This window comes from Crinia signifera, chromosome 5 (assembly GCF_055691185.1).
Source record: "Crinia signifera chromosome 5, ASM5569118v1, whole genome shotgun sequence".
NCBI classification, from domain to species: domain Eukaryota; kingdom Metazoa; phylum Chordata; class Amphibia; order Anura; family Myobatrachidae; genus Crinia; species Crinia signifera.
This window is the reverse complement of record NC_139221.1, coordinates 154,861,670-154,874,786: the sequence shown is the minus strand read 5'-3', so window position 1 is coordinate 154,874,786 and position 13,117 is coordinate 154,861,670. Positions and strand designations below refer to the sequence as shown.

The 13,117-nt window shown below is 45.4% G+C and overlaps 1 protein-coding gene across 3 annotated transcripts in view; it reads right to left on the bottom strand.

Moving 5' to 3' along the window:
• The window catches only part of ADCY1 (adenylate cyclase 1), a 333,354-nt gene that overhangs the window by 15,873 nt on the left and 304,364 nt on the right, over positions 1 to 13,117 (bottom strand). For 2 of the 3 annotated variants that reach the window (XM_083188127.1, XM_083188128.1), the window contains 3 exons: positions 6,854 to 7,000; positions 6,280 to 6,378; positions 4,059 to 4,173 (listed from right to left, as the gene is read on the bottom strand). In XM_083188127.1, the coding sequence (XP_083044253.1) occupies positions 4,059 to 4,173; positions 6,280 to 6,378; positions 6,854 to 7,000 (361 nt within the window). Of the gene's footprint in view, positions 1 to 4,058; positions 4,174 to 6,279; positions 6,395 to 6,853; positions 7,001 to 13,117 lie in introns of those variants that run through there. The other variant, XR_014474925.1, reaches the window with a different exon arrangement.

Genomic DNA, 13,117 nt, shown 5'->3' with positions numbered 1-13,117 from the left:
GCTTAAAATAAAACTTTAATACATACAAAGCCCACACATACTAATACTTACCTATCTTCTTTCCGTAGGTAGCCCTGGTCCTTTGTCGTCTTCTGGTCCTGTGTCGGCGGTCTTCTGGATCCATGTCGACGTCCTTCTTCAAGTCGACGTCGCTGTCGGCAATGGAGTCCGGATCCGACTAAATCCATGGAGGAAGCTGTGGAAGGAAACCATACTCACCTGTCCCAGCGCGACGTAGTCCAGGTAAGGGTCTTGGCAAAAAAACAAACCGACACCCGAAACCAGCCCGGACAGTAGGAGCAGCACGGTGTTTGTGTACATCGTGCGGCTCCGCCTCCCGAATGCCGCTATTGGCCGCCTTGCGGCCTAGCGGCTCGTGATTGGCCGCTAGGCCGCAAGGCGGCCAATAGCGGCATTCGGGAGGCGGAGCCGCACGATGTACACAAACACCGTGCGGCTCCTACTGTCCGGGCTGGTTTCGGGTGTCGGTTTGTTTTTTTGCCAAGACCCTTACCTGGACTACGTCGCGCTGGGACAGGTGAGTATGGTTTCCTTCCACAGCTTCCTCCATGGATTTCGTCGGATCCGGACGCCATCGCCGACAGCGGCGTCGACTTGAGGAAGGACGTCGACATGGATCCAGAAGACCGCCGACACAGGACCAGAAGACGACACAGGACCAGGGCTATCTACGGAAAGAAGATAGGTAGGTATTAGTATGTGTGGGCTTTGTATGTATTAAAGTTTTATTTTAAGCATGTGTCAGTGTGTTTTATTGTACTATTTTTAATACTGTGGCACTACAAGACCCAGCGGGCCCTTTAATGCCCCGCAGGCTGGGACTTGTGGTTCTCAAAGTCCCAGCTTGCGGGGTAGGCTTGCTGGGACTCATAGTGCCCCAGTATTAGACAATAGTTTAATCCTTTTTTTACACCATTTATCAGCTCGATGCCCACTGCCCAGGGGCATCGAGGACAGCACCAGGCTTCAGCCTGGTCAGGTAAGTCCTGGAGGGGGGGACCCCTTTATTGGGGGGGTCCCCACTCCCCCAGGGCCCCTGGCCAGGCTGACTGGTCGGTAGGGTTAATGCTTTGGCCGGGGGGACTTGTATAAAAAGTCTCCCCCTGGCTGTGGCATTACCCTGCTGGCTGGTTGTGCCTGGGGCTGGTTCTTAAAATACGGGGGACCCCTAGTCATTTTGTCCCCCGTATTTTGGGAACCAGCCCCGGACCTGGAGCCTGGGGCTGGTTGTTAAAAATCAGGGAACCCCTATTTGTCGGGTTCCTTGATTTTTAATTACCGGCCCCGGCTCCTTCAGCCTGGTGCTGGTTACAGCTGTGGGGGGGACCCCACGCCGTTTTTTTTTTTTAATTTTTATTTTTTATTTTTTTTTACACTGAAGCCTGCACGGATCTGACTGATCCGTGCAGGCTTAAAGCAAATACGACAGGGAAAGCAAGGTGTATTTTCCTGTCGTATTTGCGTGGGTGTTTTACACCACTTAGCAGCCGTATTATCAGTACGGCTGCTTAGTACATCAGGAACCACCATTCTTTTGAATGGTGATTTCTGTCGTATCCTATCGATGGTGTAGACATTCGTATTTGTAAATACAAATACAAATGTTCCATCTTTAGGACTACGAATTGTTGTATTTTTGGGATTGTAAATCCCGAAAATACAAATTCGTAAAAAAAAGGTGTATTTCTCCCTACGAATACACCTTTTTTCTACGAATCCATTTTGGTAAATGTCCCCCAATATCAAAATTTCAACATTTGCTTCTCCTGGAAACTAGGAGTGAGAGTGTCACCTAGGTGTTATATGCCCAGAAAAAAAATAAGCAAAAGAACCAAGATCTACTGTCGGCAGTGCCAGGCAGCTCCCTCTGAGGGTATGGACCAGTGGAGTGGGAAACTGGCAGGATCCCAAAGAGAATCTTGGTGTAGTGTACAGAAGAGAGAGTATAATAGACTTACTTATTCCAATGTATAATTATTCAATGTTGCAAAAATGAAATCAATTATTGGTCAAGAAAATACATACATAGTAAGAATTGTGCATGAGTAGAACATGCTGGTGATTGCGTAAGTTCTCAGTCAGAAAATAAATGCTTTTGATCCAGTGGAAAGGGTTCATTCAAAGGGAGAGACATTGGGCCTTATTCTAGTTCACTCTTTCTGACAAAGTCCTTCTTAGATGGACAAAACCATGTGCACTGCAGGGGGCAGATGTTACTTGTGCAGAGAGAATTAGATTTGGGTGAGTTATTTTGTTTCTGTTCAGGGAAAATACTGACTGATTTATTTCTACACTGCAATATAGATCTCACTTTGAAAAAAAAACCCACCCAAATCTAATTCTCTCTGCACAAGTTACATCTGTCCCACCTGCAGTGCACATGGTTTTGTCCATCTAAGAAGGATTTTGTCAGAAAGAGTGAACTAGAATAAGGCCCATTGTGTGGTCCAGGTGTGCACTACCTGGAACCACAGCTTACACAGACATCCGTTTCACCTACAGCGGGGGGGGGGGGGGGGGATGCCTTGCAGGCCATGGGATAAAATTAAGGCCTAATTTATTACATGCTTGTTTGCTATCACCCATCCCGGTGTATTGTGTGTGTGTGTGGGGGGGGGGGGGGGGGGGGGGGTCAAGTTTTTAGGGTGACTGCCAGATTGCTGTGCCAATGTAACTTACTGATGGAACCATTACTTTCTGTACATTGTGCTACAGCACCAGCTGGGTAGCCTAAAGCTAAAGTCTCCTTTGCACGCCACAAGCTCATTCACTTGCGGTGTTGCGGTTGTCTCAGCTGGCGGATTTCCTAGCGCTTGCAGATGATGTAAGCTCCAAGTGCCGGTTTAGGACCCGCCTCCGCTGACTTCCCCTGCCCAGCATTATGCCAGGTGGGGATGCCAGTGTAAAAGGGGTCAGGATGGCCAGAGTCTAGCAGCGCGGCGGTCGTCCCCTCTTCCCCTGCAGCACCATCGGCCTGCGGACGTCCCCCCTCCCCCTTGAAGAGGAAAGTAGAGGTGATCCGACTGGCCGGAGACGGATGCCGCTGTGCCCCCCCAGCAGCGAGCATTGGGACCCTGGCAAAGGATGGCCTGACGCAGGCAGTGCTGTGCCCCCCTGCAGCACCATCGCCCAGGGGACCTCCGGCAGGAGGAAGAACACCAGCTCCTTCTTCTCCTTCTCCCCATGGACGGAAGTGCCAAGGAGGTCCGGGCTGGGGATGCAGGGAGGTCCAGCAAAGGACGCGGGGATTCCAGCCTGCCGGCCCCCCCAGCGGACTGCTTCCAGCTCAAGGTGTGGGCTCCAAAGGGCGGAGGTATGGCTGCACCACCTCAACCCGGCCTCACGGACCCCCCCCCCTTCCTGACTCTCTCATGGACCCACTCTCACTCCACTCCACCAGCACTAACGCTGGCTCTCCTTCTGCCTCTAGGGAAGATGGCCTGTGAGCATTTCTGCTGCTACGAGCAACATGAGCAAGATGGCGCTGCAAATGGCTGACTAGGAACTGTGAACTCAGCCACATGTAACCCTGAGTCTCCCCTGTTTTGTTGTGCACTGCACAGAAATGCATATCTGTACTGTCCCCGCTGTACTGTTACCTATCTGGCTGTTGTGGCGACCAGTGGTGCAATGGACGGCTGCCTAGGCGCTGTGCAGCTCAGTGGGTATGTGGTCCCTGTGTGATCAACTGTACTGTCCCTGCTTATATTGTCACCTACCTGGCTGCTGCAACGACCAGTGGCGCCGCTGATGACTGCCTAGGCGCTGTGCAGCTCGGCGAGTATATGTTCCCCCCATGTAATGTATGTAATGTCCCCCCCGCCTCATCCCTGCTTGATGCTGCACTGTAATCCACAAAAAAATTCTAGTGTGGCCAATAAAGTTCATTCTATTCTAATAAAGTTGATTCTATTTATATAATTAAAGTTTTACATTCCACATACATTGTATACATTGTATAGTTCCATGTAATAATATTAAATGTTTTTAACATATTAGACAGAGATCAGTAGGAATGTAGGTTATTGTTTCCTTACCTACTCTCAGAACAAAGTCATTATAAGACTGATAGTTGATTTCGTCAATTACATCAAACATCTCAATTGTAAAATCTGCCAGTGTGCTCAGATGAGAATAAATAGATTTTTTTGCCTGCAAATAGAAAGAAGTGCAGTAATACAAAATAATAGCAATTATCAATTAAGTAAAAATGTTTCCATGAAAGGATTCCGTTTAATGCTGAAGTACTTTAAAACAAAATCATCACCTTTTAAAATAAACCATTTGCGTTTGATGTTTTATGGCTGCACTTTTAGTTATTATCCCAATGGTGTCCTGTTACTAACATATGATATACCTAAAATTAATAAAAACTCACCCCTGAGCAAAGGCCTACCTTATTAACCCCTTGAGTGGTGGGTTTTCCTGGGGCAGGACAAACCTACCAGGGCAGGTTTATCTTTATAATGCCCCAGAAATACTCACCACTAAAGTTACAGCCGCTGCCTTCTGCAGCAGCCCCTGCTCCCTGTGGCTGCTGCAGCTGGCTATGGCTGTTTGTGGCCGCTCGCAGAAGAGCTGCTGGGGGGGGGGGGGGCTGGGAGAGCTTGGGCGTGCTGGTGTGTGATCGGGTGTTTGTGTGTTCAGGAGCCCAAACACGAGCGCTCTCGAGAAGCCCCAAACTTTCCTGAGAGGGTTCTGCTGCCTGGTCACTGCTGCAAATGGCAGCGGGGGCAGTAGCAGTGGAGCCCTGGTGATCTGGCGTAAGATCCCCGGGGTGGGGAGTCAGGAATAGTCGGAGATGAGCAAGGGGGGGGGGGGCAACAGGATGGGTGCTCTTAGAGGTGGTGCGCCAGTGGTGCACAGCTGGAGGCACCATTGGCAGACACCTACAGTACCAATCAGTGACATGCCTGGAAATTTCTCAGGAGGGCTCCCTCCTGCAGCGCAGCTCAGCCCGAGAAATTTCTGGACATACCACCAAAGTTAAATAAGGATGACCAAGCAAATAAACAATATTAAAATTGAATAGTGTTTATCATTTGAAATCAAAATATGTACACAATTACCGGTATCTAGAACCATAGCAGAGTCATCCAAGATATTAGCATATACAGGTTGAGTATCCCTTATCCGAAATGCTCGGGACCACGAGCATTCCGGATAAGGGAATATTCCGGTTTTTGGAATAATTTTTTTTTAGTCATACTTACCTGCCCCTGGTGGGTCCCCGATGGTCCCTCGGCGTCCATGGAGTCCTCCGGCGTCCACGGCAGGCCACCAGCACCTTCTCCGGCGTCTCCAGCGGTCCTAGGAGTGCTTTGCGCAAGTTCCCAGGCGCGCCGGTGACGTCACCGGCGCGCGCGCGCACTCACGCAAATCGCTCCTGGGACCGCTGGAGACGCCGGAGAGGATGCTGAAGGCCTGCCGTGGACGCCGGAGGACTTGGTAAGTATTAAAAGAGGGTATGGGGGGGGGGGGGGGCAAAAATTTTTTTTAATTATTCCAAAAAAACACGGTTTTTGGAATAATTCGGATACGGGATGCCCAGATACGAGATACCCGACCTGTATCAAAGATCTATTCATTAATAAAGGGGGTTTTTTTTGTTGCTAGCTTATTCTGCTTCTACCGAGGACTGACAAATTACATTTATTAAATAGTATGCATTGTGTGTTTTTGCTTTTATGTTATTAGTTTCAATTTGTGGATACTGATTTGGTTATGTCCTAAAATATTTCTTAGTAGTCTCATGCAATTATTAATGTGTATAATATAAGTTGTGTCTTCAATACCTTTTTCATACTGTAGCTATAATGTTTTTGTAATTATTCAGTGCCTACATATTCCTTTCATATTTTCTGTATATAGCTTGTGTATAATGAAGAATGATATAGAGAGCATCTTTTAAAACTCCTCAGTTCTTTATTTAGTTTAATTTAAGAATACTTAGTGCAAGTTACATACATTATTGCATATAGATACAGCAAGCTTACTATTAGGAATTTTACATTATTATTTTGGATAAATATAATGGATAATGCAGTCTAATTGTCGATATTAAATTTAAATTGTGTATCTAAAAAATCGAGTCCTGTAACGTTCAATATTATAAACAAAGGAAATTGCACCACCTGGTGGCTGTACCTAGGATATCATGTAAACTAGAATTCAACTATTGAAAAAATTCAAATTATCCTATTTAACTTACAGAAAAGTGATTCAAACACATAAAAAGCAACCATCATTTATTTTTACCTTAGTGCCTGTTGTTGGAACCAGTCCTACAGCTGCCATGTAAGTACTTCCAATTGTCTTGATTTTTTCAATGTCTCTATAGCACTCCTTTTCCATAAGCTGTATCAAAGCAAACCTAATAAACATTACAAAGCCATGGTATTTTTGTGCTTAAGACTATATTAGAACACACACAGATACAAACACACAAAAACACACACAAGCAATCACAGACACACACACAAACACACACACACACACACACACACACACACACACACACACACACACACACACAGTTGTCTGGTTGGCTGTTATGGATTAATAATAGTTGAGGTGAAATAACCTACAATATTTTAAAGCCTATGAATTACACATATATGATGACACATGAGACTGGTTTCTGTGATGACAATGTTTGTACACTAAAATGTAACATGTAGGTAGCCCTATGACATAACAACATATTGATGTAGTCTTGGACACATACTGTAAAATAATTGTGTTACAATTAGATATTGAGCAATTAAATAGAACAAATTATTTTCTATACTTTTGTGTGTAATTTGTTGGTGGTCTTAAATGTCCATCTTACCTCATCAAAATCAGCAATTATTTCATTTAAAAGTCGTAAACATTCCACTCCCATATTATTGCCATCAAGTTCAATGTAAAAATCATTAAAATTAGGAATAGATGCAAACATTACACCGACTTGTGAGTAAGACTGATAATAAAGATCCTGTGCGGGATGACAAAGCAGCATTTAGATTTGTTTAAATACAACAATAACATAACTATTATTATTATTATTATTATTATTATTATTATATACTAATTCATTACCAGACTTTTCTAGTTGCAATGGTTGTGGTACCAGAATGAAGGCATTATCACATGACAGTGGTCTACATTAAGTGCTAGTTCTTCCATCTTAAATGGAAGCAGCCTCTATGTGTTGCTAGTGGTACGATTTCTATGCTCATAGGGATAATTACAATGCTTTTTATCTGCTTTGTAAATAGTGATTAGATGTAAATGGTATGTTTAAGATGCCAAGACATAAACATAGGATTTACTGCTGGAATCAACTGTCCACCTTAAATAATTTATTGCTGGCTTGTGTTACATCCATCTGTGTGTACAGTAGTTCTAAACCGCAGCCCATGCTTCGTCTTAGTAAGCACGTACACAGTTTGCATCCATAAAGTATGATCATCTTCAATTGACAAAACAATACACAAAACAAGTTACAATTTGTGTAATCTTACAGATCAACGTGTTCCTTTTCATTAATATATTTTCCTCCTTTAGAGAATGTTTTGCATTATTATCATGAATTTGTCATTTTCATTTGTGTTAATGTAGGTGTTGTAGGGCTAGACAGTGGGGACACCGGGATATACAGAAAACAGGAAAGTACAAGGTAAATATAAGGTAGAGAAAATATATGCAACATGAAAAAAGGAAGGACCTTCTCTGCTTATTAAAAAACTTAATTTGGGGGGGCACAACTTTTTGGAGGGGGAGGGGGATTTATCAATATTGGAGAGATATAAACTGCCAACCAATAAGCTTCTGTTATTTAACAAGCTGTGTTTTAAAAAGGACTGGAGTTGATTGGTTGGTACTTTCTCCACTTTATCACTCACCAAGGCAGCGGCAGAACTACCATTGGTGCAGCAGTTGCAGTGGGTCAGGGCCCCAAAAGACTAAGGGACCCACTGCTGCGCTGGTCACCCTCTTCCTGTTACCCATTGTTTTTCCCCATCACATTCTGCCTTCCCCTGTCTCTCATTGTCACCCTCTGCCTCTCCTGGTGCCATGTTGCATATTGTGAAGTAGAGGAGGGGGCCCAAATTATATTTTTGCACCTGAGCTCACCACCCACAATTCCCTTCACTGTTCCAAGGCTTAGTAAATGTATATGTGTCCTATTGGGTGAACATAACTTTCTCATCTCTGTCTTTTGGTGATGTGCATAATAGTTATAAGCTATTGGAGGATGCAGTCTGTCAAAGAAGCTCATAGTCATATAACTTAATTGCTGGGCCTTGTATTTAAATTCAGAGGAGGCCTGATGTTGCAGGTTCCTTCGCAGACAAAACACCCTCTTTAGCAAGTGACACAAGTGAGTAATCTTTGACATTGTGCTTTAGGAATATGCACAGGTGTCCAGAATTATGTCAACATTGCTGCATCAGCAGCCATAACAATTAAGTAAACAGCTGGGCCGCAGCAACCAAGGGTTAGGTGTTGTTTGTGGGGAGTATGGAGTACAGATGTGTTCTCATACATCTAGCCTCAATACGCTATGCAGAGCTGGATGTTAATGGCATGGGTTTCCATGGCTGAGCAGCTGCATGAAAACCTCACATCAGCTAATCGAATGCCAAGCTTCGGATTCGTGGCATTGGACTGTGGATCAGTTGAAATGTGTTCTGTTGAGTGATAAATCATGCTTCTCTGGCTGTCAGATGGGTGAGTATGGGTTTGACAGGTACTGGTTTGGAATGAACTGGAACAGAGAGTGCAAGCCAGGCCTTCTTGTACAACATCTGTGCATTACTTCATAAATGCTCTAGAGAATGAATAGGTACAAATTTCAATAGAAACACTCCAAAATCTTGTGGAAACCCTTCAAAAAAGAGTATGAGCTGTTATAGCTGCAAAAAGGGTTATCGACTGCATATTACACTATACTGTATGTATTTAAATACAAGATCATTACAGTGCCTGTTGGCTTAATTGTCAGTCATCCATATACGTTTATCAATATAGTGTATATACTACAGTACTGTGCAAATGTTTTAGGCAGGTGTTGCAAAGTAGGAATGCTTTCAAAAATAGATATGTTCATAGTTTATTTTTATCAGTTCACAAAGTTCAAAGTGAATGAACAAACAATAAATCTAAATCAAATCAACATTTGATGCGAACATCCTTTGCCTTCAAAAGAGTATCAGTTCTTCTAGGCATACTTTTAAAGAAACTTAGCATGGAGGCTGTTCCAAAAATCTTGAAAAACTAACCACAGATCTTGGATGTACAGATGGAGCCGCTGGCGTCCTTGCAGGGGCTGGCAATTCTATCGCCAGCCCCCTCCAGCGGACGGCTACCGCCAGGGGCGCGCGCGCACAAGACGATCGCGCCCCCCATGGCAATGGAGCCTGTCGGGGGTCCCCACCGCTGTCACCGCCGGTCCCCCTCCCGAACTGGGCAGCATCTCCCTGAAGCGGGGATGGGCAGGGAGATGCTGCCCAACCGCCGTGATACTGGGATGCGCGCGCATGTGAGACGCATGCGTGCAGGGCCGCCGAGAGGCAGGGGGGGCGGGTACATTTTACCGGGGCCCGGGCCTGTCAGGGGGGCCCGGGTCTCAGGAGGACACACATAGAGCCGGCAGCCTACTATGCCCAGTGCTGACAAGAGGAGCGGTAAAAGTGTACAGCATATGTCAGGGGAGCCCGGGCTCACCTCACTCCTCCCTGGATCCCAGGTTTCGCGGTGGTGCGGTCGCTGTAGACGCCACAGTGTCCCTTTTGCAGTTTCCATTACTGACACAGACACTGTACGTACGTAGCAGAGGAACCCGGCCAGCGAGGGAACAGGAACAGTGGCATCATGGGAATTGTAGTTTATCTTTTACTGGGTCACACTTTAAGCAGTTAAGGATAAACTACAAATCCCATGAGTCCATTGATCCCTTCTGATGCAGGGAGAAAGAGAGAGAGCAGCGCTGAGCGCTGACACTGTGACCTGACCTGTACACTGACCTGTACACTGTAAATCCGCGCTGGCATGTCTGCACTCTGTGATAAAGCTGTCATTTCGGGAGGGAGTCAGCGCTGCAGTTCTCTGCCTCCCCCTGCCTCCTCTGTGTTTACAGAAGCATCAGGTCAGCAGCATCAGTAAGGACTCGTGGTGCACAAATATGTGCTTCATCATAACAGGGTAAAGAGCATTTTTATCTAACTGAACTACATTTATTTGTCAGATATTTATATCCAGGTCCTGTAGGACTCCAGGGCATTGCAGCAGTAGCTGGGAGGGCATCCGCAAGTACAGTATATGTATTTTTTATGCCTGTCTACTTTTGGTATGTCCCACATGTGTATTGTTCTAGTATGCGTGGCACACTACCCTCAAGGACACGCCCCTTTTAACGTGACCATGCCCATTTTTCTGGAGCGAGCGCGCCTTCGGCGCGCACATAAAACCAACCTTCACTTTCCCATTCACCCACTTTACATTCTCCACTTCGACCACTGTATATATATATATATATATATATATATATATATAAATTCCTCCAAAGATGGTCACTTGGTCAGACTTCTTTAAAAAGTCCTTTATGGCCCAACAGTTTCGGGGGCTCCCCCCATCATCAGCGTGCTACTGTCCATGAAGATGGGGGGAGACCACCAAAACTGTTGGACAATAAAGGACGTTTTTTTTAAGAAAGCTGACCAAGTACCGCTATCTTTGGAGGAATGGGTTTTACTCATGTGATAAACATGCCCTTCTGTGGTCACACCCTCCATGGGGGCCCTGGGACGTTGTTGTACCAGGGCCCAGGATTTCTCTTGGCGGCCCTGCATGCGTGTCCCAGTCCCTATCGCTGGCGCACGCCAGAGAGGAGTGTCTGGCGAGCGCTGGGCAAAGTTAAAGCCGGCTCCATCTGTAGGCTTTCTCAAATCCTTTTGTCTCACCAGACAGGCTGTATCATCAACTATAAGACAGTGAGCCCCGCGAGGGGATGCGGATTACTTCACATGTATTCCGCGTATTCCGCTCGGTGGCTCGCTACGCTCGCCACACTATACAAAAACAACTCCACAACGACGTGGATAATGGGGTAATGAAAAAGTCGAAGGACGCGGTCCGCCGCCACTCGCCACGCATGGCATGGATAGTGGGGGGGGGGGGTGCGCTAAACCTATTTTGGGGACATACAATCATATTATTGTATACCTAATGTCATGGCATCGCACACCCTATAAAATCGCATGCGATTTTGTGGCAGATGGGATGTGATGGCCCAGGGCAGAGAGAGCTGTGAATAAATTACATAGGAAATCTCATCACATCGCACATCGCATGGCCCTAAAATGGCCCATGCGATGCGATGCGATTTTCCTACGCAGAATAGCATACTAAGCAAATTGCTTAGTGGGCACCGTTCTAGGAAACAAGTACCAAATTATCAGGTGCCGGGGCCCGGGCCGTAGATTATTTTGCATTCCCCTGTTGTCCAGATCATCAAGGCGGCATTTCAGATGCTTTAGCTCCTGTGTGTGTGTGGAAGCAATGTAGTAAAGCTTATCCTGGTATGTTGCAATATCCCCAGTATGATCCTCCAATGCGAAAACTCGTGAGTTGTTGTGTTCAAATCGGATTGTATTGCAGAAATCTCCTATTTTAATGTTTCCCGCAACTTTTTTTCCAGATCGAGAAAGTTTTTCTTAGACGGAAGGTCTGCTTTGGTTGGGAGAGTGTGGAGATAAGCTAAGACCTCTGTCAAAGTAACTTCTGGGTTAGGCACTAAAATGGGGCTTTGTGGAGAATCCATTTGTTGGAGGTCTTTTGGGGATTGTGGTGAATCCAGGGAGGTTTGCGTATCCTCAGTATGAGTATCAGCGCCGTGTGTTAACCGTGTGCTAACCTTAAAATGTGAGTGCTTTGCTGTACAGCATAGTGTTTACATCTGTGCAATGCGACTGAAAAACTTTGCAATCATGGGGAGGGACCTCGCATGCAGGGCGGACTTGCTCTCTGGTAGACCCCACAAGCTAGTGTTAATAATTGATGCTGAAATAGGCCCAAGGCCTATAATTGTGGAAACTTCTCTCAGTAAATTTGGTCTTTCAATGTCTGAAGAAAATATCAGGCTTTATACAGTACTGTACTCTGAAATGCATACAGGAGAATACAAATATCTGGTAATCAGCTAACTAATTGGTGAGTCAGTTGTCAAATCTCTAAGGTCTTTATAACTATGTGGCACAATGTGGTAGATGTATTTTAGCGGTGCAGTATAATACTTACTGCTTAGCCCAGTGGTTCCCAAACTGTGCACCTAGGCTCTCTGGGGTGCCTCGGAGCACTTGCAGTGGTGCCTCAGATTGGTGGTCCAGAACCAATTCAAAATTATTTATGGCCAATGAAACAGGCAAAATCAGTGCTTGGGGCTTCCAATTATAAAATATGTGGGGAAACAGAAGTGAATTGTGTTCCTCATCACATAACTGGACCTAAGGATGACATTTAAGCCCAACTTATTTCATTTAATTTTTTTTTTTATATTCTTGGTAACAAACTTTGGCCTAGGGGTGCCCTGAAAAATATTCTGATACTCTAGGGTGCTGTGATTCAAAAAAGTTTGGGAACCTCTGGCTTAGCCTAATTAACGAGGTGAAGCAGGAAGGGACACCAAAGCGGGAGAGTGCAAACTCCCTTCTCCTTTTCTTATTTTATTTTTAATTTGGCTTAGTGATGAAAATTTTAAGCCAACACTTTTGGGATATGAAACATTAAAGAATTATAAAGTGTTAAGTGTAATCTGATATCACACTACACTTCTGCTGTGTAGTACAGTTAAATATTACTCCCTACCCTACTTGCCTACCTTTGAAAACCAGTTTCAGGGAGATCATAGTTGGTAGTAGAATTTTGCAAGATGTCCCATTGAGGGGACATGGGGCTGATCCAGAACATGAAAAGTCAGGGGGGGCACCATGATAGGGGAAAAGCGGGTGGTTATTTGGTGCATGTAGTGGACACGGTCTCACAACAAGGGCATGGCCTCAAAGTAAGGGGCATAGCCATGCCAAAGGGAATGCCTTAGGTGTATGACAGG